Source organism: Nelumbo nucifera, chromosome 4, assembly GCF_055504915.1.
Source record: "Nelumbo nucifera cultivar China Antique chromosome 4, China Antique-T2T, whole genome shotgun sequence".
Taxonomy (NCBI): domain Eukaryota; kingdom Viridiplantae; phylum Streptophyta; class Magnoliopsida; order Proteales; family Nelumbonaceae; genus Nelumbo; species Nelumbo nucifera.
The window spans coordinates 77,182,617-77,207,950 of record NC_142652.1 but is presented as its reverse complement, the minus strand read 5'-3'; the positions used below and the strand labels follow the sequence as shown (position 1 = coordinate 77,207,950).

Sequence of the window (25,334 nt, the reverse complement as noted above, 5' to 3'; positions counted from 1 at the left end):
CTTAAACCACAGTGGAGTTCAAGTCGAGCAAAATTCGAAAATATGAGCTTTTGAGTCAAGTCAAATTTAAGCTCAAATTTCTAGATCGAATCAAGTTAAAACTTGAGCTCAAGCCTTACGTTCTTTGAAAGAGCCTAGCTCAAATAGCTTGATATTTGGCTCGACTCAACTAAAACCCACCAATAATCTTATGCAAATTAGAACTTGTGGAACTCTCGTCATTTGCATACTAATCCACGTTTTATTTTTATGTTATTTTGTAAGTAGATTTTGATTTCAAAATTTAACATTTTAATATATTGTGGTTATACTTGTTTTTGAAAGTTTAATGTGAGAGAAATGAACCCATCAACGAGTCCAGATCTCCTGCCCACACAAATTCTGTCCACGTCTACTCACATAACATTGCAAGAACATATGAAGAGCATCTCATCCTCCTACATAATATTATGCATGGGGAAATATTCTCAATTCACGGGAGTAGTATATTGTGGGTAAACATGAACAGAGTTCTCGTGGGCACAGGAGATCCAGAATCCCCACCAGCCACTATAGGTGAAGATGATAGAACAAAATGAACCTAATTGAGTACAGTAGTCACAACATAACTCGAGATGCAACCACCAAATTGCATCAAACATATCTACAAAAACAGAAAAACTTCAAACATTAGACCTAACAACATTCTTACGTTTTTTACCCAAAATGCTCTTTGCGGAGAAATCTTGATTATAAGAATGTTGAATTTGAAAGGCTACTTTAGGAATTGTAATGCGTAATTTTAACCAAATTCAACATTCAAATTTCAAAATACTCAGAAATTTAATGCATAATTTTGACCATCTTATTTTCCTGGACTCAATTTTCTGGAAAATACCCAGAAATCTTGTTTAAGTGTTGCGTAATATTTTCTAATCATATTTCTATAATTCACACCTCACATAAACCACTGAAGTATAGTTCTATGTTTATAATTTGTATCTGAGATTTTGTCAGTGATGCATTTTTTAAATTAACCAAGATTCGCCAGCACATCACTTGCCTCTAGGCTCAGTTCGGAAGGAGTACAAATACAAATTTGCACAGTACATATTTGTATTTGTACTCTTTATAATCCATGCGTATTATAAAATTTTTCCCAAAATTTAAATGGGCCTGGTCTGAAGCCTAAGCCCAAGACAGTGTAAATGGACCAAAGCTATTTTAACAGTCTAATTTTCTCAACATCCAAACAATAGAAAATGGGTTTTCTTTTTGGGGAGAGCAAAATGGTTTGAATCTCATCCTTCCTCAACCCAATTTTATCAATTTGGAGTATTTCATCCTTCCACTCACATGTGCCATGGAATGGTTAGGATTGGTAACTTGGTATACAGATAAAAACATGAAGAATGTGATTATCTAGAAAAAGATATGGCCATTTGGTTTGCATTCAGAATCGGAATCAAAAAGAATCAGTTGGAATGACATTCAATCCCATGAGGGGGAGAATATCTATTCCCTCAAATGGGAGGAATGTCATTCCACCAAAAAATGGGAATCAGATTTCAATTCCCCCAACCAAACAGTTGAAATCAGAATGGACCATTCTGATTCCGATTCCAGACCCTATAACGGACACTAAATTCTAAAGATTTGAAGCAACCATGGAATTGAAACAAAACCATGTTGTTGAACACCCCCCGAGTGAGCTGCCATTTTTGAGTAGATTGGAAATGTGCTTGTGCGTGCAAATGCAAGTAAAAGTTAACAACTTAACACCTAAACTCACATGACAGCATACAGGAAGACATCGCCCTACTATACCATCCTAATAATTTCCTATGATTTTACATGTTACCCATACACAACATCCATAAGCATACATACAGAATTCTATGAGAGAGAGAGGGGGAGGGGGGGATGTAGCTTTCGGTTTTCCCTAACACCCAGCTGCTTTGAGGAAATTATCAAATGGGCTGGCGGGAGGCAACCTCATAGACGACCATTGTTCAGTTGACAGGATACCTTGAACATATCCACCATTCTCAATGGTTATCTGCATGAACAACAAAGCAAAAATGATTGTTACAAGAAAAACAAAACAAAGTGTTGGCAGTAGCCAATAAATAGCAACTCTAATTTTTTCAAGGCTCACTTTGAAAATCGTAGTCTAATACACCAATCTTGGCTAATGGAGTTACTCACATTTCTAATGGCCGATTGCCCATCTGAAGGAAAAGCTGAAAAGACCTCGCCTGCTCTTGGCAGAGGTGTTTCATGGGCTAACCAACTAGACAGCTTCTTCCTTGTTCCTGTGCCTAGGGCCTCACATTGGCTTGCCATGGCACTATACGGAAGGGGTGAGGTTGATACTGATGTACCTGCCACCTGGCCGGCTACCTCCAGTGCCTGAACCCACAACTCACATAATGACAAGTTATAAGGAAGGACACATGAATCCACAAGAATGCAAAGACAGGTATCTTTGTAGATCCATATATCTGAAAGAGGAGAATAAAGAACTTACCGATTCTACAAGCTGCCCAACACTGATAATATGAGACAAGGATGGAGAAGTAGGAGTTCTTGGCATGACACCAGTGCGGTTGGATGAATCACTTAGTGCATCATCTTCGCTTGAAGATGTTGGTTCCTGCAAGTTTAACAAAGCCCATAAAGTTTAATGTCCCACCAAGCACATGACTAGGACTTGAATTACAGTCCTAATCTTTATCCACAGGTCAGTGTTGAGTAACTTGGTAGTAGATCATTTTAGAAAAAGATGAATTCAATGTAGTACCAACTGATAAGCCACCTCCATTAAGGCTGTAGGAGAATACAAAAGAAAAAAAAAAAAAGAACCAAACCACCTCAAAGCATAAGATAGCATACCCCATCGGGATGTGATTCCTTCTTTAGACAAATTGTTCGAAGGTGGCACAAGCCAAGTGCAGATTGTGGAGCAAACATGAATACATCATCAGGGGTGAAGACCTCTGACAATTGCCTGGCCAGGTCATCCATGTCCAGCTAATGAAACCAAAAAAAAAAAAGGTGAGTACTGGAAGTTACTAAGTACAGGCACAGGCACACAACCATGCATAATACTTAATATACATAGAGAAAAGGTTATTATAAACTCAGTTTATCAAGATGTTACCTCAGTTACATTAGAAAGGCTTGGGACTAAGATGTCCTGTATGGTCTTGTTAGATTCACAAGATTCCTCCCTCAACTTGGCAAGCAAGGTCATAGCAGCTTGATAATCAGTAGCAGATCCATATTCTCTCAAATCGGCCTGAGGCCTTGTATATAATTGCAAGTCATCACCAATGCTCAAGAATGGATCAACCTGATTTGTAGGAAATATTCAGCCAAGTACTTCTATAAGAACATGATAATGAAGCACATTAAATCACAGTCATCAAAGGTCACTCAAATATGATACTTGAGGACATGTGGGCCAGCATGACAAAAAAAACAAGTAGGTAAGGAAGATTTTTTTTTTTTTGATAAATAGGTAAGGAAGATATTTGAGAACCAATCAACCAACAAATCTTTGGTTCAGGAGATCTTCCACGGAAACTGCAATACCATTCAGTAGGCAAAACCCCTGGCATGTGCCTGATGTGTGGTTCAGTTTGGAGAGCAAAGCAGAAATTTTATCACAGAAGAAAAGACAATCTTACATCGTTAGGAACTGATGATTTAAGCAGGTCGTTCAGATCAGAGATATGATAAATTTTTGCTGCAAACATCAAAATAGCTGTTGCTAGTACAAAAAGAGATCTCTGGCATGACACTGGCAACATTCCTGCCAAGTTGACATTGATAACATTACCATGTATTCAAACCTCAAAGATTTTGTCATACAAGATTATCTGTTCTCTTACCATTACATGGGTCCAAGGATATGTTTCTAAGAGAGAGAGGAAGCTGAAAGAAACGTACAGCAATATTGTGATTGGGATTCTGCAACATCACAAGATAGAGTGTTTAAAGACACCATATGACAAAGGACAGGTCTAAATACTTGAACCCTCTAGCATGAAAGATTCAATAATTTTGATCATAATATTCCACAAAAGATTTACCAAGGGAATAATGTTAACTGTCATTAATGCAAGCCCCTGAAAAGTTAATCATCATTACAATCATACCGAATTATCTATAATATTGGCTTGCAACCAAAAGAATTAACCAAGTGCTTTTTGTATGTAGAGTGCATCTTTGTGAACTCTCACCTTAAGGTGTGAGCAGATAAGTGTCAAGCAGAAGGAATGAGCAATAGCTTCAAAGTTTGATGGCAAATTATCTGGAAGATTGGCTTGCAACCAAAATGCAGAAAGTAACTGAGCTGTTTGATCCTCACTTAATTTCACAATATTTGGTTCCTGAAGAAGATCAGCATATGAGCAATAAAAGAAATAAGTAATAAAACAATATGGCAGAAGAATATGTAAAGATACATCCAAGAAAAAATTTTTTTTTGATATGTTACATCCAAGAAAATATAACTAATGCATTCACAAAAATGAAAGATACTTACTGCCTCAGGAAAGCAAGCTGACCCAGCTGTTCTGTAACAATTTAGTTTGTAAAAGTTTGGTGAGTTTTTGCGGGTCCACCCCTGTTTCCAATCTTCTTCCGCAGGTTCTCTATCCTTGGAATCTTCCAAGGAATTCCTGTGCTTTTCGAATTTCATGCCATCCTTTTCCCTACGAAGCCTTTCAAGTAAAGCAGTAGTTGAGGCAAATGCAAATGCAGTTTTGGACTGCCACCTCTTGGGTTCATATGGATACCCAGATCGAACAGTAGCTATTTCATGTTTAGGATGGTTAGATGTTGGGACAAGGAGAGTAGCAAAAATCTGGTGAGCTCCAACACGTGCTTCAGTATCAGGATGCACCATAGTTTTCAAAAGTTGGAGTAGAAGTGCATCTGGAAAGGTCTACAAATAGCCAAAATAACATATTAGAAAACATTGCTGCAGTCAAAAGAAACTAGTGCCAGTTGATTCATGAAAGAGTTAAGTATGCAAAGATGAACAACTAGAATCATTTTTAGACCAAAGTTTTTTTAATAAACAGAAAAAAAAATTGATAATAAATCCACTGAAATGTTTCATAAGGTAATTAAACTCATCTCACCTGCTGTAGTTGCAAGGTTGTAGATGCCAAAGATATTATATGAGCTAGAATCAGCAGTGATCCAATGGTAGCCCTTGCAACAACTCCCACAGGTGGAAGCTTCTCCAATGCTATAGCCATCATGTCAAACAGTGGCCGAGCATCCCCAATCTAATTGAAGACAGCTCAAGATAGATTCATTGCTATAACAAAAACTTCTATAAATTAAGCTAGAAAAGCTGATAAAGAACTTCATGGAATGAACAAGCATATGACTTACCCCTTTGGCAATTTCTAATAAGCAATCTTCAATAGAGTTTTGAAGCGAAATATTCAAGTTCGCCTCTTGCTGTCCAACCAATTCAGCCTTGGCTTGTAGGCTTTTCCTCAAATGTCTACAGAGATCACTGATAATTCCAATTTCAGCAACCATAGTCTGTGTCCTAATTTGTCGAGCCAAAGTAGCAGCAATCTGAATAATATCAGATTTAACTTGGCGATCATGAGAAACATTCTTGTGGTCCAGATGCCGGATGACAGAAGCTAGAATCAATTGCTCACTTCCTGAAAGTAGGCAAAAGAAAATATAGCCAAATGCATATAAGATCATTTTGATCTTCCTAAAGATATCTTTTGTGAAACCAAATAAACCATAGAAGTAATTATTGGAAAGGAAATCCACTTTCAGTACAAAAATGTTAAGAGTTCATAGAACATATTGGATTCTGTGGATTTTAGAAAAGAACATAACTAATTGCTCACTTCCTGAAAGTAGGCAAAAGAAAATATAGCCAAATGCATATAAGATCATTTTGATCTTCCTAAAGATATCTTTTGTGAAACCAAATAAACCATAGAAGTAATTATTGGAAAGGAAATCCACTTTCAGTACAAAAATGTTAAGAGTTCATAGAACATATTGGATTCTGTGGATTTTAGAAAAGAACATAACTAATTCTTTTATACAGTAGTTATGGATGTGCTATATGTTATTTGTTTATCACATGTTTAATTGAAGAGACTAGAGCTGGTGTAATTAAATTCTAGTAAAATAGAAATAATTTTTAATTTGAAGCTTAAAGATGAGTCACAAATACAGAATGTGTGTGTGTGTGTGTGAGAGAAAGAGAGAGAGAGAGAGGTTTTCATACAAGTGGGAGCACAAACAAGTAAATCATTAACTAACGGCCAAGGACAATATGTAAAAAAAGCAGGTTGTAATATTTTTTCATCATACTGCCACTTGCCGGTATCCTTGAACTTGTAAATCTGTCCAGCCAAATATTGAGCGAATTTTAATAATTAGTAAAGCTAATAGTTTTGCTTTCAGAGATTTCCATAACCAACTGTCCCCAAGGAACTAAGTAAAATCTTTTCCCTATTGTCTCCAACCACTCATCCAATGCTTAGAGCCCCATGCCTAAGCCGCACCCATCAAAATTTTAACTTCCTTCTTCCTTGTTAATGAATCCTCCTTTCTACCGTTCATTGTTGTCTTTTGTTCAAGTGTCCATCCATAATCTGCCAACTGCACATTAACCATGAATATTGACTCCCTTAAAGTCTTCGCGTGTCAATATCCAATGGATGATTCTCACCAAAACCCTAGGTGAGAACAAAAGGCAGCCAGCCCAAAAGGTTGTAATATCTGGGGAAGTTGATTGTGATGGTTTCACATGTGCAATGAAGACCATTTGCAAAGTCAGATCAGTTCAATTCACAGAAAGCCCTGAGTGGGGACAAATGGATAGTCCAGTAGGTGGAAAAGATAAGGGTAGCTCAAATCATTTTAGACTGATGGCTTAACCAGTTACCAGTTAATGCAAGTTGAGGGCACATTGAAGGACAAGAAGAAGATCAAAACAACTGTAAGTTGAATCAGTGAAGGAAAAAAGCATTGAAAGTAAATTATTTAATAGAAGAAATGACACAGAACAAAAATGTTGAAGCATGACTCATGTAGCCAAGCCCCAATAGTGGGGATGAGGTTAGTTGGATAGACAGGATACGACTGGAACCCAAAAAAACTGATATTTCTAAAACAAAAAATCCAAGATGAACCACAGTCAATAGCAACCTAAACATACAATATAGAAACTAGTTTTTAAGGGCATACTGTTGTATGGCTGTACAAGGAAATACATTATTATTATTAATTTATTATTAACATCTAGAAATAGTCACATAGTGCAATCTTATAACCAATAGGGATTCATAGAGTAGATATTGATTGATTAAGAAGCAAATACATTAGTTACCTAGAATAGGTAAGGCAAACAATATATTTACAGTATGTAAGTTGGGGAAAACACAAGAAAGGAGATCAAAAGGACCAAAAAAGCAGATGGTGTGAATGTATTATATAAATAAGCACTTAAGCAGTATAGCATGACAAAAAAAAATCAGCAAGAATTCATGGATGGAGATTAAGCAGAAGAATATCGACAATAACACTAAAGTATTAGCTGAAAAGGTAGGTTTTGGGAATGATACCATACCTGGATTTTCAGCAAAATAACACATATCAGATAGAACAACCACAGATAACCCCTGGCGAGGAACCCACTTTCTTTTAGTGTCAAAGTAAATGAACATTGGATCCAAAACCCGGCGCATTGTTGTACTCTCCTTGGCCAGTTCAACCACTCTCTGGATACAAATTTGTGCCCAAATCTTTGGAGTCTCAATCTCTTCTCTATAGGGAAAATAGCACTGTGTTAGCTATAGACCAAATATCTTCTCCTGAAGGAAAACATCCAAAATAAATAATTTTTTATGAAAAAAAAATCAAAATTGCAAAAATATGGCAAATGAAAATTCCAGTTTAAAGATCCAAGTTTTGGCTCTTTATTACCACCTTGTCAATAGAGAGAAATCCTTTTTCTCTGGCCGTGGCCTGATAATGTGATTTGGGCTTAGATCACCACCAACACCTGCTTCACACCTAACTACTTCATCAACCCAATTATGTTGCAGCTCCCCTCTTTCATTGTCACCCTCAAGATGCATATCTGGGTCATAGTTATCCAATATTGCATGCACAATCTGGGTATCCATAAACCAAAAGCAGTTAATAGAATTGTCAGACTCCACAGGGTAGTTTCTGTGAAACAGCTGAATGTGATAACTTACTAAGGTCCAAAAATTGTTGTATTTATGTTGCACAAATAGAATAGTGTATTGTTGTGAGACACAAGGTACAAAACAAATTGGCTTCAGAAAACCTAAATATTGGCAATTTCATACATTTTTTATGTGTTGAGGACAACTGTATCGATTTGATCCTATGAAGGTGGTTTGTGGTTTCTAGCTTACCTCCTCAAAGACTAGTCAGTTCAAAGCAACGGGTAGCACCAAGGACGCATTTAAACAGAAATTTGAAGGCAGAACTCTCAGGAATCCAGCACAATCAGGTATAGGAGTTTTCAGGAATCACAATGGCAACATGTTGCTAAGCCATGTAGGTCCAGTTGGAACAGGAACTCTTTAAGGGTGCAATTGTTAGCACTTTTTCAAGGACTAAGATTTGCAAGGGAGAGAGAGACAGGAGTTGTTTGGCCATTGAAGGAGATTTGCCAAGTTGTGATCGGTTGGTTCCTTTCTTGGTGTCTTGGATCCCAGATTAGAGAAGAAATAGCTTTATCTATCAATCTGAACAGCACATTCAGCAGGATTCCCAAGTCTGTTAGCAGTCTAGTGGATGGTGTAGCAAGAATGGAGGTCAACAAGAGAGCATTAAGGGGGAATTTCAGGGTCGGGGAAAAATCTGTAATTGTTTTATACTTGAACCATATTGTGCTGTCAGCCAAAGGCCATTGAGTTGTTTTCTATCCTACATTGCTGAGCATTTTTAGATAGTAGTGTTGTATTATTCATTTATTTTTATTACCTCTTTCAATAAAGTTCCATTGTTAATGGTAAAAAATATTTAGGACAACTTTTTGGAATAATTATACCAGCAGTGTAACAGATTTGTTGGTAAGCATAATTAATATTAGCTTTAAATATTATGGATATGATAAATATAAGATATGATAAAAGAAAATATGATGGATTGGCAAACCCATTTCTCTAAATAAAAGTGCCAAGACATGTCTGAAATGTTATAGTTTCTGACATAACTTCATAAAAAGAATGGCCCTAGTCATTCTTTATAAGTTATAACAACCACCAATTAGTTTAATAGTGCCTAACCTAATATGGACATTCACCTAAAGGGTAATTAAAGAGTTTGTAGGCATATAATATGCACAAGCCAATGATAGAACGATTTAAAAAGGGTTCATAGCATCTACCTCATCAAAATCATCAAAAACATGTGAAAATTCTCCCATGAACCACATCTGCAGCAATAAGAATTAGCCAACTCAGTTACAGAACTAAAACAGAGGGGGGAATTTATAGAGATAGCAATTTGAATGCCAATTCAGAGGAAAAAAAATCTGTTGAAGCTTCATACCATAGATGAAAGGCACTGCAAGCTTGATGCTCGCAAACATTGCTTGCTTCGTTCTTCACCAGACTCGCAAGCCAAAGAACATACTTTATGAACCAAGCCTTCAATATTGTGTGTGTAAGTACTATCCGCCTGTTCATGCATGAAATCAGAATAAAAGCCAGATATCACATGATATAATGAGGTAAGAGGTAGCAAAGATATGAACATATATGCAAGTAATCATATTTTAAATCAGTGAGAAGATCAAATATGATTGAATCATAAATTGCATTGTATAAGTGCAAGACTATTTCCAATTTTCCATGTCTTGGAAATTTGTCAAAAAAAAATATGTAAATACAAATGTGATTTTACCCCATTTCTAACCTAACCACTTGCACACTGGAAGCACAAAGTGATATAATCAAGTTTAATTTTAATGTCAGTTAATCCATACATAATGGCTTTTGAACCAACATATGATGGAAAATAAAAGCAACGAGGTTTCTAAATAGATCTTAGGTTACCTGAATAAATCTTACTGTAGCAAGGGTTTTAAAACAAAAGCCCAGTGGAAGAAATCTTGAAAAATAAAGGAATAACAAAGTAGAGAACTATGGCTTGATAGAATCAATTCAATTGTATGAATCGTATATATTGTAAGAATTGCGAAACAAAATGTAAGATATTCTCAGAAAATGGTTCAGGATTTCAGGTGTAAGGTTCAAATTGGAGCCCTTGGGATTGACAATCCAATTCATGAATCATGCCGTACATAGCTAGATTTTGACAAGTATGGTTATAGTACAAACCTCTCCAATTTCTCAACTTCTAAAAACATAAAAAAAAGCATAATTTATGACGTTAGGATTTTTTTAACAAATTTTGACAAGTATGTATGTATGTATGCTCACCTGACTATAAATGAACCTGGCCAAGATTTGACATCCAAGTATGCGCACCACATCTTGCTTCGTGTTATCCAAAAGTTCAATAACCACATTCAGAAGGCTGAGAGCAAAGTATGCCCTACACAGCAGAAGTATAAGATTAGTAAAGCTGATGCAATGCCAAGGACTGACAATAAAACCGCTTCTCTAACAGCAAGAAAAAGGAAGAGTAGATGCAAATAGTGACCTACTGACTACTGGAGAAGGTCAAATGTACCAAACAGTTGGGAGGGGGGGAAATTCCTCAACTAACAAGTACACCAAAAAAAGTGAAAAAGAACTGATAACACAACAGAAGTTTCACCAGAAAAAAAGAATTGCAGAATCAGCTAATACTTAAGACTTAAGTAACAGAAACTTTCATGATAAAAAAATTTAGACTAAATCCAGCTTTAAGCTGATTTAAATCATAGGCCCAACAGGGAAAAGATAGGTCTAATTTTATAACAGTAATAACTAATAACTAATATAATCAACAATGGAAAGCTAGGATAAACATCACAACAAACAAGAGAACACCTTGCACTTACATCTGCTCCTTACACATGCAAAGCAACTTGTTGTAGGCCTCCATGATAACATTAACAAATTTGATGTGCTCAGATCGTAGTTCTTTGTAGATCCTCTGTTCCAGGTACTTGGCAATCTACAGAAGTTTGAAAGTGAACAAAATAACTTCAAATTGGTGGAAATATATGATGCTTGTAAATAGGAAACAGGTAAGAAAGAACAATACCTTTGGTATACGTATAGGGTTCCTAGAAGCATATTCACATAACTTAACAATTTTCCTTTCATTTGGAGGGCCATCCTGCAAAGTTGAGGTAATGTCATTCTACTAACAGTTGAGAAGACAAATCTAATAGTAAACAAGACGTTAAAATAAATATTTCTGGGATTCAACATCCAAGGACATACTACTTGACTTGACAGTCAATCCAGTTTTAGAGACGTTCACACCCATATTAAATTATCCCCTAACCATTGGCCTAATTTCATCCAAAGAAAAGATCCTCTTGAAAGTGGAAGCAGGTGCAGTACTTGCGCTTTCACAGATGAATGTTTGGTCTGAAGATAAATGCCAGACCTATTTCTTACATGGGAAGAATTTACCAATGTGTCATAACAAGCAACAAAAAACCATACATGTTACAAACCAGACATACAACTAAAGGATATCAGTCAGGGAATAGGAAGAACTAGAACCTACATCACCAGGACAAGCTTTTATGGTGACTCCTCAATTAGCATAAAATACCTCACTCCACCGAGGCTTGAAATATGAATAATGGTGATGATGATGAGAAAAAAAGTGAAACGCTTACTGGATCATGTTCCAACAAGGAACTTGAAAAGAATACTCATCATTAGATGTTTACAATATTAGTCGAGCAAGAAAATGAGCATAAGCAACTCGCATTGCATAATCGAGTACAGCATTACTCACTCGACCGCTAAAATAACCAAAGCAAAACGTATCATTATGTAATAAATGAATAAATGGTTGAAGCACTGAACCAAAGGTGAGAAAATCATTGTCAGTAGAGTCTTACTAGGGATTTCGGGAAGATCTCAGAAAGCAACTTCTTGTAACGCTTCGTTGGCTGTCGAGATCTCGACCTCAAAGCGGGACAGCACACACACATGTTCCCACATACTGGAAGAACCTTTCTGGAGATAAAACCCATCCCCTGCACAGAGAAAGTGAGAAACAAAAAACACTCAAATCCTTCTATCGGGCCTCCATAGCTCGAATATTCAAGAAAATCTGAAAATGTACCAATCCGCAGCCACAAACTGAACCCAGAAACAAAAACATCGAAATGCTCACAACCAGAACGAACCAGAGAAGAAATGAAAAAATAAAATAGCAACCCAGAAAACCCAACTGTCAAATTTCACAGAAAAAAATAATTAAAGACAAAAATTAGCAACCCAGAAAAACCCAACGATCAAATCCTGGAAAGAGAAAACCATAGAAACAAGAGGCAGAGATGCAAAACTAACACAGATGAGGGGAAAAGGAAGATACTCAGCTCCAACGAATGGGGAAAATCTCCCACCAAGCTACAACGCTCTGCAGCGTAGATCGGAAGGAGGGAGGGATGGAAGGAGACAATGAAAAAAAAAATAAAGAACAAGAGAAGAGAACAAAAAGAGTGAAGCACGGTGTTCGAGAAAAAACGATGGAGAACGGGGGAAGAGACACTCGGTCACGTGACCCCGCAGTCAGTTTTACTAGAAAGACCGCTTCTTTTTGTCAGAATGCGGTAGACTTGGAGCTCGACCTTTTTGATTCATGGTTTCATGGCGGATTTCAGTTGTTGATTAAACGGCCTTTGTCTGTTTTCACCTTTGCTTTTAAATGCAACTCCATACTCCCTAGTCCCTACCCTACCAATGGTAGGCTACCATCACTCCATCACCATTATTTCGTTTCAAAAATAAATAAATAACAGTAGCTAGCTCTGCTCTGCTCTGCTTGGACCATCCCCCCAATCAATGAAGGTCTTAAATGGGGTCTTGAGGATTTTCGGTTTGTTTCGTCATTTTTTGTTTGGTTTTTAGACAGGATTACATATAAAGCTCGAGTTACAGCTAACAAGTTGGTTGAGACTTGAGAATCGAGATTGCCGATTCTCGAGTTGACTCGGGCCCCTGATTTCACTACATATATGAATAAAAGTATGCCAAGTATTTTAAGGTTTAAATCATGGTTTTTAAAATCGGACCAGATCGTATGGTCGGACCAGGAAAATGGGAATTGGTCCATTTCACCCAAAACCGCTTTTTGGCCATGATTTGGTAGATGAATTGTTGATTTGGGCAATGGAATCATTAATTTGAACAATAGTTTTTGACCTTTTTTTTGTTAGAATGATCTATCCGTTTGAACCGGATGGTTGGACCATTCAACCCAGGAACCAGTCCCCATAACAGTTCCTTATGAATAATAACATAGGGGATTTGTAAAGGCTTCCCTACCTTTCCCTTCTTTTCCTTCAAACCAAACATAGGAGATTTGAGATAACTCCTAATTTATAGAGTTCAACTATGATGCATTGATTGCTATTAGATGCATAGTGGGTGTTTGGCATTGGTGCTAGGAACGTCTCATTGTTTTCTCATAAAAATGGTGTTGAGCATGTGGATTTGGAACTGGTGCTGCCATATAGGCATTTTCTGATAAAACAACACTGGTTTTGTTTGGTATCAGTGGTGGTAGTAATGTTTCATATCATTGCACCATTGGCAACAATGTGTCATTTTCTTAAAAAAACATTGAATTTGGCATTATTCCAAACCATACTTTCCCGATTTCTAATGTGTGGTCTGAAGCAAAATTTTTTTCTAGAAAAACAGTACTAAAAAAGAGGGTGTTGTTTAAAACACCGCTTTCTTGGATATGACACTTATGTGACACTATTTTCTCAAAAAACAACATCAATGTCAAACATCGCCTAAATCCAAATTTCAACAAATCATATTAAAGTCTACTTAATTTTCATTGATTCAAGATCAACCAATCAAGTTTTTTGCTGTGTGTTGCAATGGATGCATCATAGATTTTGCCTAATTTAAGGGAATTTCCCGTTTGGTTAATAACACAATTATTAAATTTTAAAAATATGAAAATAGTATTTGCAGGTTGATCCTCCTCGAGCCGGTCCAAATGTATCTTATAAAAAAAAAAGTTTTAGCATTGCCAACTCACATGTGAGGTCATGTATTAGTGGAGCAGTTAAACATAATTTAGACTATATGCCCATATAGAACCCCATTAGAGTCCAAACCCTAATCTTACTCTCTAGACCTTTTTTCATGCAAATATCGACGTTATGTCTAGCAATTAAGGAGAAGTAAGAAAAAAATGAAATAGAATAGTAGATTCCACCAATCAAGGAAATATATTATTCATCACATGATGGTGATATACATAGTTTAATAAATTCACGGGTCCGTCCTTATATTCTCATTCTTTGGACAGTTCGACATTTCCTAGCTGTGCCAAGGGTGCATGGTACATTTAATAATTTTTATATATAATTTTTTTTTTCTGTATGAAAAAACTAGTTCCTAACCCCCCAACTTTAAGAATCAAAATTTCACAAAGTACAGGTAGGTATTAATATGGGTTTTTTTCAATGTTTTAAAAAACGATTCAGAAATATAACCGCTCTAGCTATCAGTTTTTAGGTTGATAGTCCGATTGTCTGGTTCGAACGAATGATCTGTTCTAACAAATAAATTAAAAAAATTAAAAAATGGTAAAAAACCGTTGAATGGATCAATGGTTCGACCGCCAGGGTCAATGAGTTATTGACTTTTTCAATGATTTTTTACCAAAAAACTAGGTTTGGGGCAAAAAAGAACTAATTGCCTGAACGGTTCTCGAGCCGAACAGTCTGATCGTCCGAGTCAACAGAGGTTCAAAAACCTTGGTTTTGGGGGAGCTTTTGACTCACATGGGCTAGACATGCTTTAATCTGGAAAAAGGGGAAAAAACTAAAGAGTGTCATCAAAACACCCAATACATCAATCCGATCATACTTTAAACCTTGTCCAACCCTTTTTTTTATCTATTTTTTTATTATCCATCAATAAAAAGTAAAAACTAAAAGGATTAATAGACAATATACTAATTATAGGGAATTATCAATAGATGAAAAAAATATATATATTGGGTTTTTGAAAATGGGGGAGAAACTTGGGTCTGATGTATGAAGAAAAAACAAGTTGTGATAAAGAAAGTTCACCCTCCACCCCCTTAGTGTTTGAGTGATTTGTGTTTATAAGAATCTTTAAAAATTACAAGAAATGAAAGGAAATCAAAGAACTAAGAGGACATAAACAAATAAGGAGAGATATGGATGGATTGCTAATGTAGTAAGTAACTCTTCCATGGTTTTAAATTTTGCTAAGGAGGGAGATGCTTTGAATATCATTAAAGTCTTGTTGGACGAAAATAGTGCTCTTCCTGTGCTAATATTCTTGTTATCGGTTGCAAGGCAAAATTAGGGTTTTTTCCCCACTATTCAGTACAATTTACTCCAAGAAAAGGGAATAAGCAAGATTAACGAAGCTTTTTGCCTTTCAGGCTTCAAAAAAAATGCTGATTTTTTTTTTTTTTTTGTATACGCTAAAACGTAAATTCAACAATTTGCCCAAATTTATTTTGGCCAAAAATTTATAATTCTTTATTCAATCTCAATAGAATGTTTGAAACATTTCAATCACAATATTAAAATATTACAACATGTTTTGAATATTTTTTTCTAAATAATCAAAATTTCACTTGACAAATATCAGAATTTAATGGTAATTATTTTGGATTTGCAAGTATTCAAAAAATTCTGTAAATGTGGGCCAAATTAACCAAAGTCTGTTTCAAATTTCAATTCATTCTGATTTTTTCTGGACACCTCGCTACCTGGTTTCTCTGTCATAGGACATAAGACAAGCTTTAACTCAAAAAGATCCTCTGCACTGAACATGGACAGATAGAAAAGAGAACATTTTAGCTTAGTGACATTCTCTTTCATATTTAAATTTTGAAAACCTCCATCTCTCTCTCACATTTGAAGCTTCATTATTTCATTTTCCATGGAAAAAGGGTCCTTTTTATCTGTCTAGCTTTTGTTTTTTGAAAGGATCAATTTATTTTTATATTCCAATCAAATGGCTCGGATTGGTCAGTGTGAGCCATCTCAAGGCCCCACGGGACAGGTATTAGAAAAGAAAGGACAGCAAGTACAAAAAAAATAATAAAAAATGAGAACAGATGGCATCCACCCCAGGAACCCGAGGATACTGGGCCAAAGGTCACTCATGGTATCAGTTTGATACGTGGCAGTGGGACCTGCGTATACAGAGCTGAGGTGGGCTATCATGATTGGCTAAGTATTACTAGCAAATCTTTATATTATTTGAATTTCTAGAATTGGTGTGTTATTTAGGGTCATTTACTAGCACCCCCCTTGTAGTTTTATAAATTTATTAAAATCTACCTTATGGTTTAGTGAAAGGTCAATAAAATAAATTGATTACAAATTATAAGGATATTTTAATAAAACAAAACTATATTGTAGGTTTTAGTGAATTTATAGCAATGTTTTAGCGTGTATTTGGAACTATGGACTTTTATTGAATAAATGTTGTCACATAGGTGTCACTTCATCATTTTTCTCATTATGCATTTATGTGAATCTATACGCACAGAGACTTATAAAAGTAGGCATTGATTTATGTGTACATCTACCGTTGGTGGAAGTTTCATTTTAGCATTTCCCCCAACAGGTAGGTTTATTCATTGTTTTGCTGATGTGGTGCCTAATGACACCTAGTGGTGCCTAAGTGTCAATAAATGGGTTCATTATTGTTTTTCTCGATTTTGTAAACAAATCAATAAATGCTCATGGTTCCAAACACATACTTAGTAAGCTACCCTTTTTTTACCATCTTTTATAACTTCACGTTGACGCCCCACAACATATCCCAATTGTGTATTGGGAACATCTCCCATTGAAACCTTTGGGAGATGTTCCCAATGCATGCTGAAATGTGCATGTGGGGCATAGATGTGATCTCGTATGAATGCGGTGGTTTGATGAGTTTGGATTTGCTTTTCATAGAGTGCGCCTCACACCAACCTCACAAGTATGTCCTGGTTACATATCGAGAACATCTCCCGTATTTGTATTTATTATTCATAGGGATATGTTTCCAATACTGGGTGGGTTGTGGTTGTGAGGTTGGTGTGAGGCGCGCTATGTGAGGAGCAATTCATTTGATAGACCATAGTGAGGGGATGGTGGCACTTTTTGTTTAAGGCCTCTTTGGAGGGTTTTAGCTTTGACCGAGTTACATTAAAAAGCGACTAAAATTAGCTTCACCAGAAACTAAAGTGTATTTTAGGTTTTTCATGCATGTTTGGAAGGGTTTTTAGTTTTTCACACACATAGCTTTTGGTTTTTGTAAGATTAGGGCTGTCAATGGGTTGGGCATGATCCGATGGTCCCGAATCGATTGGGTCAGTTATGGTTCAGTTCAAGTTTTTGATATATTGTCCTAATTATTATCAGTTTAGAACCAGTTTTACCTAGTCCCGAAACAATTCAGACCTGACCCAAAGTATATATTCCATCATATCAGACCCTGATTGTCTTGAGAACTAATCGATTTGGTTTTGGATTTCAAATTACATACTCGATAAGATTTGGTTGGTCTGGGTCCTAATTATTTCTTGTCAGGTCGATTTCGATTCTACTTAGACCCGACCCAAATCCAATTGGTCTATGTAAGATAGTTTTTTCATGAAAAGCATGAATTCACTTTAATTCAATTAATAAAGAGTCCATTTAGAAGGGATTCTACATTTTGATCGAGCCACTACCATGGATTTTGAATCGCCGTTGACCCAGGCAGTCAGACCGTTTGGCCTAGGAATCATCCAGGCAACCGGTTCCGTTTTACCCCAAACCTGGTCCTTGACCAAAAATTGTTGAATTAGTCAATGATCCATTGACCCGGGTGGTCGAACCGTCGACCCGTTCAACAGTTCTTTTGCCATTTTTTATTTTAATTTTTTGTCAAAACCAATTGTCCATTTAAATCGGATGGTCAAACTGTCAACCCAGAAATCGTTGGCCAAAATAGTTCCAGTTCGAGGTCATTTTTTAAAACATTGGCCACTATAGAGAAGCGGCGATGGTTGAGCATGCCTGTTTCAGATAAGCTACACTTTGCTTCATTCAAGGGTCATAATAATGGTGTTATGAATGCACATGCATGCATTCCAAATTTTTACCAAACATAAGCATTTTTCACGGGACCAGATCTAGTAGGCACAACATAAGTAAGCACGTTAAATGAGCACTTGATAAATATTTTGACAACTATCAAAAGTGGGTTTTGATAAGGGCGGATTTGGCCCTCCAATGACATTGTGACACCTGGCACCTCATGCCAACTAAGTGCAGCCCCTTGACAGCTAGATAGCTCGAGCTCGCCACAAGCAGCTCGTCATAGGCAGCTCATCAAGGTAGGTCACCTCCAAGCAGCTCATCAAGGTAGTTCATCACCAGGTAGTTCGCCACCAGGGAGCTCCACTTCAGCCTCTAAGTCACCGACCACACGGGAGCAGATGAGATGGCGGGGCACTTAGCCAAAAAATTGACACATCACGAAAAAATGATACGTGACCGGAACTGGTTACATCAGGTTTTAATCTTTTTCAAGGGTGGGCTGAGGGTATTTTAAGGGACGGGTGTCAAAAAAAATTCAAGTGCTCATTGATCATGCTTACAACGTTGTGCTTACCTGATCCAAACTGTTTTTCATGTGGGGACCATAAGGGAAAAACTTTGGATGTTTGTAAAAAAATTGGTTCTATTTTAGAAGTCTGCAGTGAATGGCATCTTATAATAAGTGTGGGTAAAATGGTATTTACACTCAATACCTTGTTAGTTGAAAAGACAAATGAGGACTTGAATTAACTAAGGTGTCATGTGTAAAGGCTCCAAAAACAGCCCATGCTGTCAAAACAACCAAAGTGAACTCAGCCATAAGCCCTCTCAAACGGACACAAATTGATTTTCCAACAAAGTTGAAGCTAGTTGAGTAAAATTTTCAACGCAATTTAGTAAACGTACTTCAATTGAAGTTCTTATTTATTTACAGTACAACAAATTGTTGAAGGTCGGACAGAGGGTGCACATGGAAAGTGACCCATAAAATTTGCTCCTCACACATGGTGCCTCACACCGACCTTACAGGCACATCCCACCATGCATTGACAACATCTCCCATACTTATGTGTTATTATTTATGAGAGATGTTCCCAATGCATGGTGGGATGTGCCTGTGAGGTCGTTGTGATGCGCCTTGCGTGAGTAGCAGATCCCAATTCCTACTTGACATAGCCCAGCTTGTAGGGTCTCCACAACCAGACCTTGATGCACGCTTTGACGCGATCACTTACTGTCCCTATGCACCAATTACTGAAAGCTACAAGAGTACATGATGATCAAGATTCAAGAGTCTTGACACTTAAATGTGGGAACCACTATTGGGTTAGTAAATGGATTTTTAGTGGAATTGGGATCTACTCCTCACAGACTGCTCCTCACATCAACCTTACAGCCACATATGAGCATTATTCAGTTAAAACTGAAAAATCGAATCGAAAATTTTAGTTTTGGTTTCGGTTTTCAAGTTTGGGAATTCAGTTAATTGAAAAAGTTGAATTAACTGAACTTTATTATCTATAATACATATATATATATATTAACATATTGAAAATATATAATTTATTATATATATATTGTATAATATATTTTAATATATATTATTTATAATATCTAATATATATAGTATTGAAATTCAGTTTTAATTGAAATAACTAAAAATTTTGGTTTTGGTTATTTTGATTTTTCAATATTTTGGTTTAAGTTCAGTTTTTCATTTAGAATTTCAGTTTATTCAGTTTAGTTTTTAACTGAATAAACCATTTGCTCACTCCTATCCCATGATGTATTAAAAACATCTCCCACAAATAATAACATACAAATACAGAAGATATTCCCGATGTATGACTGATATATAATGTAAGATCGGTATGAGGAGCAGATCCGGACTCTCTTCCAAGTGGGGGACCAATTCAAGCCAAGAGGCCCCCACCCAAGATATATCAATTACCCTAGGGGAATTCTTCACCATCGGATTGGTGCCAAAAGGACAAAGACTGAAGTGGGGTCAGGGAGTTGGTTAACTTCATCACTTGGGCTCCACCCCTACACATTGTACCCCTAAATGTGGTGCCAATGCGACACTATGAGCTTAAAGCCAAAACCCATATGTCCATTGGCAAACATTATTCTTCCAAAGTCCCAAACATGACATGTTGAAAACTTCCCCATATGATATGAGGGCCTTGGTAACACCACAAACGATTCAAACTTTGGTAGAAATAAAAGAAAAAAAGGACATTGAACCTCTTTTTTTTTTCAAATTACATAACGAACATTGCAGGGGAGCCGGGAGCTTGGGTTTGCTATCCACAAGATGATGGCCACACCCTATTCACGACATAATACATTATACATAGGGGACATTTCCCCACTTGTATGTTGTTCAAGAGAAGATGTTTCCAATGTGTTAATGCTTTGTGGGTAGAGTGTGCTACCGTTTTGCAAGTAGCAAATCCAAACTCTATATAGGGGGACTCATAAGGTGGAGAGTGGGGACATAAAAAGTGCACATGAGGTTCATTCACCTTACCATAAAGAACCTACCATCCCAACTACGGGTTCATCGGCCTCTTTTAATACTAAGGAGACGTTCTTTTTTTGGATTTTGAGAGGGAGGAAAGTTGGTCAATGGGATTTTGATTCCCATTGATCAAGAATCCCATGTTCTTTTTTCAGATTTATGTGGGGACCAGGGGAAGTTTATTTTCCCGAGTAAGTGACACCCATCTCATAGGTGGGTAAATAACTTTCCCACCTAGGGGGAAAGTCACTTACACTTGAATGGGACAAAAATGCCCCTTTTAATAATGAACTAGCAGAGGGGCCCCTACATTGCAGGGGCTTGCAAAAGCTAAATTATTGTATAGGAAAAAAGGAATTTGCAAAAGGAATTTTTTTAATTAATATTTTTAGGAAAAATATTAATATTTCTTTTTCTACTCCTGCCTAACCCAGACCTAACCTATTGATAGCCTTAAATTACCCCCCCTCCCAATCCACTTAGATTTTAGCCACCCTCATAAAAAAATTCCTAGCTCCGCCCTTGCCTAGCACATACCTAACCTATTGATAGCCCTAAATTATTAGGCTTGGGGAGAAAAAGAAATAATTTGTTAGTAAAATAAATTATTAACTAATTGAATAATTTAGTAAATTAAATAAATAGAAATCTATGGATAATAATTTACTTAATTTTGTAAAATAAATAAATTATTTATTATAATAAAATAAATAAGTAACTATTCATTTATTATTGGGACATGACTGGTCCAAGTTATCTAGAACCAAACTCGACACATTAACAACCCTAAATATTAGGCGCATGTTGAATTAAATAAATAAAAATTATGGATAATAATATATTTAATTTAATAAAATAAAACAATAAATAAATAATTAAAATGTTTACTTTTGAAGTCAATTTAATATAAACAAATAATTTTTGCTGTTAAATAAAGAATACAAATCTTTTTTTCTCAATTTCTTGGTCGAGTTTCAGCCTTTATATGGGAGTCAGGATTGGGCTCAAGATCTAAGCTTGATGGTCCGATCATGCTCAAACTTGGACTTGAATATGTTTGATATAAAGGCAAAAGTCACATCCCGACATGACTTATGAATAGGGCTGTTCATAAGAATGCCCAACCCGACCAAACCGACCAACCCGGACCGACCCAACCCGAGTCGGCTGGGTTTTCATTCGTACTGGTCGGTTTCGGGTTAGGCACATACAAAAACCGATATCTCGGGTCGGTTTCGGTTTTCACATAAGAAAACCGAAACCGACCTGACCCGAACCGAACTAGTCTTTCTTCTACTAGTTTGGTAGTTCCTACTTCCTAGTTTGAGTAGTTTCCTAATTCCTACTAGTCTTCTAGACTTCTACTAGAAATAGAAGGCCCATTAGGCAATTACAATTAGAATTCAATTAATTAGGTGTCATTTTTTAGTTTTTTACCTAGATTAGGCAATTACAATTAGAATTCAATCACTTAGGTGTCATTTTTTAGTTTTTTACCTAGATTAGGCAATTACAATTAGAATTCCTAGTTTCCTACTAGTCTTCTAATTCCACTTTTGTCTTCTCTTAAAATCTTCTATTCTCTAACTTAACTTGGTTGGTCCGCCCCCCTCAACTCAAGTCCTCAACTAATTCAGAGTTTATTCGGCTTTGTACAGGAGCAAAACCGAAACCGACCGAAACCGACCCAACCCGACTCAAACCGACTAGGTCGGTTTGGCCTATCAATGGGTCGGTTTTGGTTCCCACCTCTGGTAACCCGACTAGGTCGGGTCGGTTGGGAAAATCCCATGAAACCGACCCAACCCGACCTGTGAACACCCCAACCTATGAATATGTTTAATCCCAACCCCAGGGGTGGAGCCAAGGGGACCGAAGGAAGCCATGGCCCCTCATTCCACTTACATTTTGGCCCCCTTTATAAATATTGGGCTCAAACCTACCTATTGATAGCCCTAAATATAGGACTATCAATGGGTTGGGTCTGGGTCAGAATCAATTGGAATTGAAACCGACCCAACATGAAATGTTGAGGACCCGGATATGGACCTGGACCCGATAGGGTTGTAATTTTTGCACTAGAACCGAACCGACTAGTTCTCGAGACAATTAGGTCAGACTCGATAGACCTAGTAATAATAAATAAAAAATAAATATTTATGTATAATATATATTAAATATTCTATATATATTATATGTATAGTATATATAATTTATTTATTTAATATTATATATATATATATATTCCAAATCGATAGTAATCGAGACCCTATATCAGGACCCAGAATCGACTTATTGGTTCCAGTTCCCGAAACTAGAACTAGCCCAATCGGTTCGGGTCCATTAGGTCGGGCCCAACCCATTAACAACCCTACCTAAATATTGGGCTCAAGAGGAGAGAATAATTTGTTAGTAAATTATTTTCTAAATAAATAAATAATTTAGTAAAATAAATAAATGTCTATTAAAATCTCTCTCTCAATGTAAAATCTATTTTATTTTATTGATATATAAATAATTTATTTAATTTTATTAAATAAATGAATGCTTAGATGATGATGATAATAATAATTTAATAAAATAAATAAATAAATGTCTATTCAATGTCAAATCTTTCTCTCATCCACAACTACCGATGTTTATTAAAATCTTTCTCTAAATGTCAAATCTCTTTTACTTTATTGATTTATAAATATTTTATTTAATTTTATTAAATAAATAAATGCTTAGATAATAATAGAAAAATGAATGAATAAATAAAAGTTGAGATAAAGATTAGGAGGAGAGAGAATTAAGCATGAGAGAAGAAAGATGGCATTTTATTATGTAGGATTGCATAATCATAAATAATTATATATGGCATTGCTGTAATTTTCGAATATCATAGAGGCATTGTTATAAAAAGAGTAAATTTATCTTATATGTGGCATTTCTGTAAATTTTGAATGCCTTAAAGTCAATTAAATTTGAAGATTTGTCTTATATATGATAGTCTTATAATTTTCGAATTCTATAGAGGCAATTACAAGTTGGAAGGTTTGTCTTATATGTCATAGTCATGTAATTTTCGAATAACATAAGGGCAATTACAAGTCAATAACATAAGGGCAATTACAAGTCAATCACATAAGGAGGTTTGTCTTTATGTGGCATTCTTATAATTTCTAAGGAAAAAAGGCAAAGTTATTGTTAGATTCCATTTCTTGCATCCTCAAACTTTCATTTGTACACATTTCAACTTAAAATATTTATAGCTAAAATGGTCATTGCCTTATTTACTTGGGAAATAAAAGAACATGGGTAAATGCACTTAACCCGGTAAGTCTTTTTTGATAAACACTTACCTGAATAAATGCATTTACCCAGATAAATAACTTATCAAAAAACGAACACCCCCTAAGAGTCCGTTCAGTTTGCATTTAGATAAGAAATAGGGTTTACTGGAAATCTCATTCCAAGGCACCGAGTGGGGGGGTTATGATGGCCATTCCCTCAAATGTGAGAATGCATTCCACCAAGAATGAAAATCAAAATCCCTTGGTTATATATATATATATATATCAAAATCCCACTGCCAAACCAAACAGCTCTGCCATTCCAATTCCAATTCAAAACCTTTATTCCCACAAACCAACCATACCCTAAATGAATGCTGTCAAACTCGAACAAAACGTAAAACTATTTTAGTTACTAAGTCAAATGATGGTCAATGAAATAATAAAATATTAAAAAGAGTAAATGCTTCCGTATCATCCTTTAAAGTTAATTTATATCAGAATAAAATAAGATTGTAAAGACCAGTTAACACATGTATTTAGGGAAATTTGACCAATTCAAACATTATCTTTTTGGCCGCAGAATCCAGTCAATCAGAATCTGACGTCATTGCATTCTACCACCACCTCCACCTGGCCCAAAGATTGGCTTTGACATGTATTTCTTCTTCATGTTCCCTCTTTTTCCTGCTGTTTGTTCTAATTAGTTTGGACTCATTTGAACACCGGCAAAAAGAAAATTACTAATGCTTTCCAGTGAGATCAAAATAATGCAAAGATGGCTACAACTAAAAGACGTGCATACCATATCTGTACATGATTTCATTTTTATAATTTTATTGTGTGGGTGGCATGGACATCTCATGTATTCTAGCTATGACCTATTCATTGATACATGATACAGCCTGATACTTTTCTGACAATCATAAAAACTTTCCTTATAGTTTACTTTTAATAAATATCTTCTCTAAATTTTTGAGAAATTCAACAAAAATCTCTCTTTCGTCATTGTCTCAATGGAAAACGTTAGATTGATGCACTGGTTTTTTCCAAATATTCATTCTACCCTTTTATAAATTATTTTACATACAAAATGATTGAAATAATCCCATTTTAATTCAACAAAAAAAAACATATTTCAGTAATTTTGAATGTAAAATAATTTATAAAAGGGTAAAATGGGTATTTGAAAAAAACTGGTGCATCAATCTAATGTTTTTAGTCTGAAACAGTGATGGAAGAAAGGTTTTTGTTGAGTTTTTCAAAAATTCAGAGGTATTTGTTAAAATGA

The 25,334-nt window shown here is 35.9% G+C and overlaps 1 protein-coding gene across 4 annotated transcripts; it reads right to left on the bottom strand.

The window, feature by feature from the left end:
- Window positions 1-1,668: 1,668 nt before the first annotated feature.
- Window positions 1,669-12,983, bottom strand: LOC104605067 (protein SEMI-ROLLED LEAF 2-like). Of its 4 annotated transcripts, none has more exons than XM_088903326.1 (20): window positions 12,788-12,983; window positions 12,053-12,190; window positions 11,236-11,310; window positions 11,030-11,145; window positions 10,464-10,578; window positions 9,571-9,699; window positions 9,407-9,454; window positions 7,969-8,156; window positions 7,610-7,806; window positions 5,392-5,675; window positions 5,133-5,282; window positions 4,532-4,933; window positions 4,227-4,376; window positions 3,876-3,954; window positions 3,672-3,796; window positions 3,143-3,334; window positions 2,875-3,012; window positions 2,510-2,635; window positions 2,188-2,391; window positions 1,669-2,038 (listed from the first exon to the last, which is right to left on the bottom strand). In XM_088903326.1, the coding sequence occupies exons 2-20, from the start codon at window positions 12,185-12,187 to the stop codon at window positions 1,922-1,924; spliced, it is 2,970 nt and encodes a 989-aa protein (XP_088759452.1). In that variant the 5' UTR covers window positions 12,188-12,190; window positions 12,788-12,983; the 3' UTR covers window positions 1,669-1,921. The 4 variants fall into 4 exon arrangements, with proteins under 4 accessions (XP_088759452.1, XP_010267987.1, XP_088759450.1 ...); XM_010269685.3 differs by lacking the exon at window positions 12,788-12,983 and adding an exon at window positions 12,507-12,670; XM_088903324.1 differs by lacking the exon at window positions 12,788-12,983 and adding an exon at window positions 12,537-12,656.
- Window positions 12,984-25,334: the final 12,351 nt, after the last annotated feature.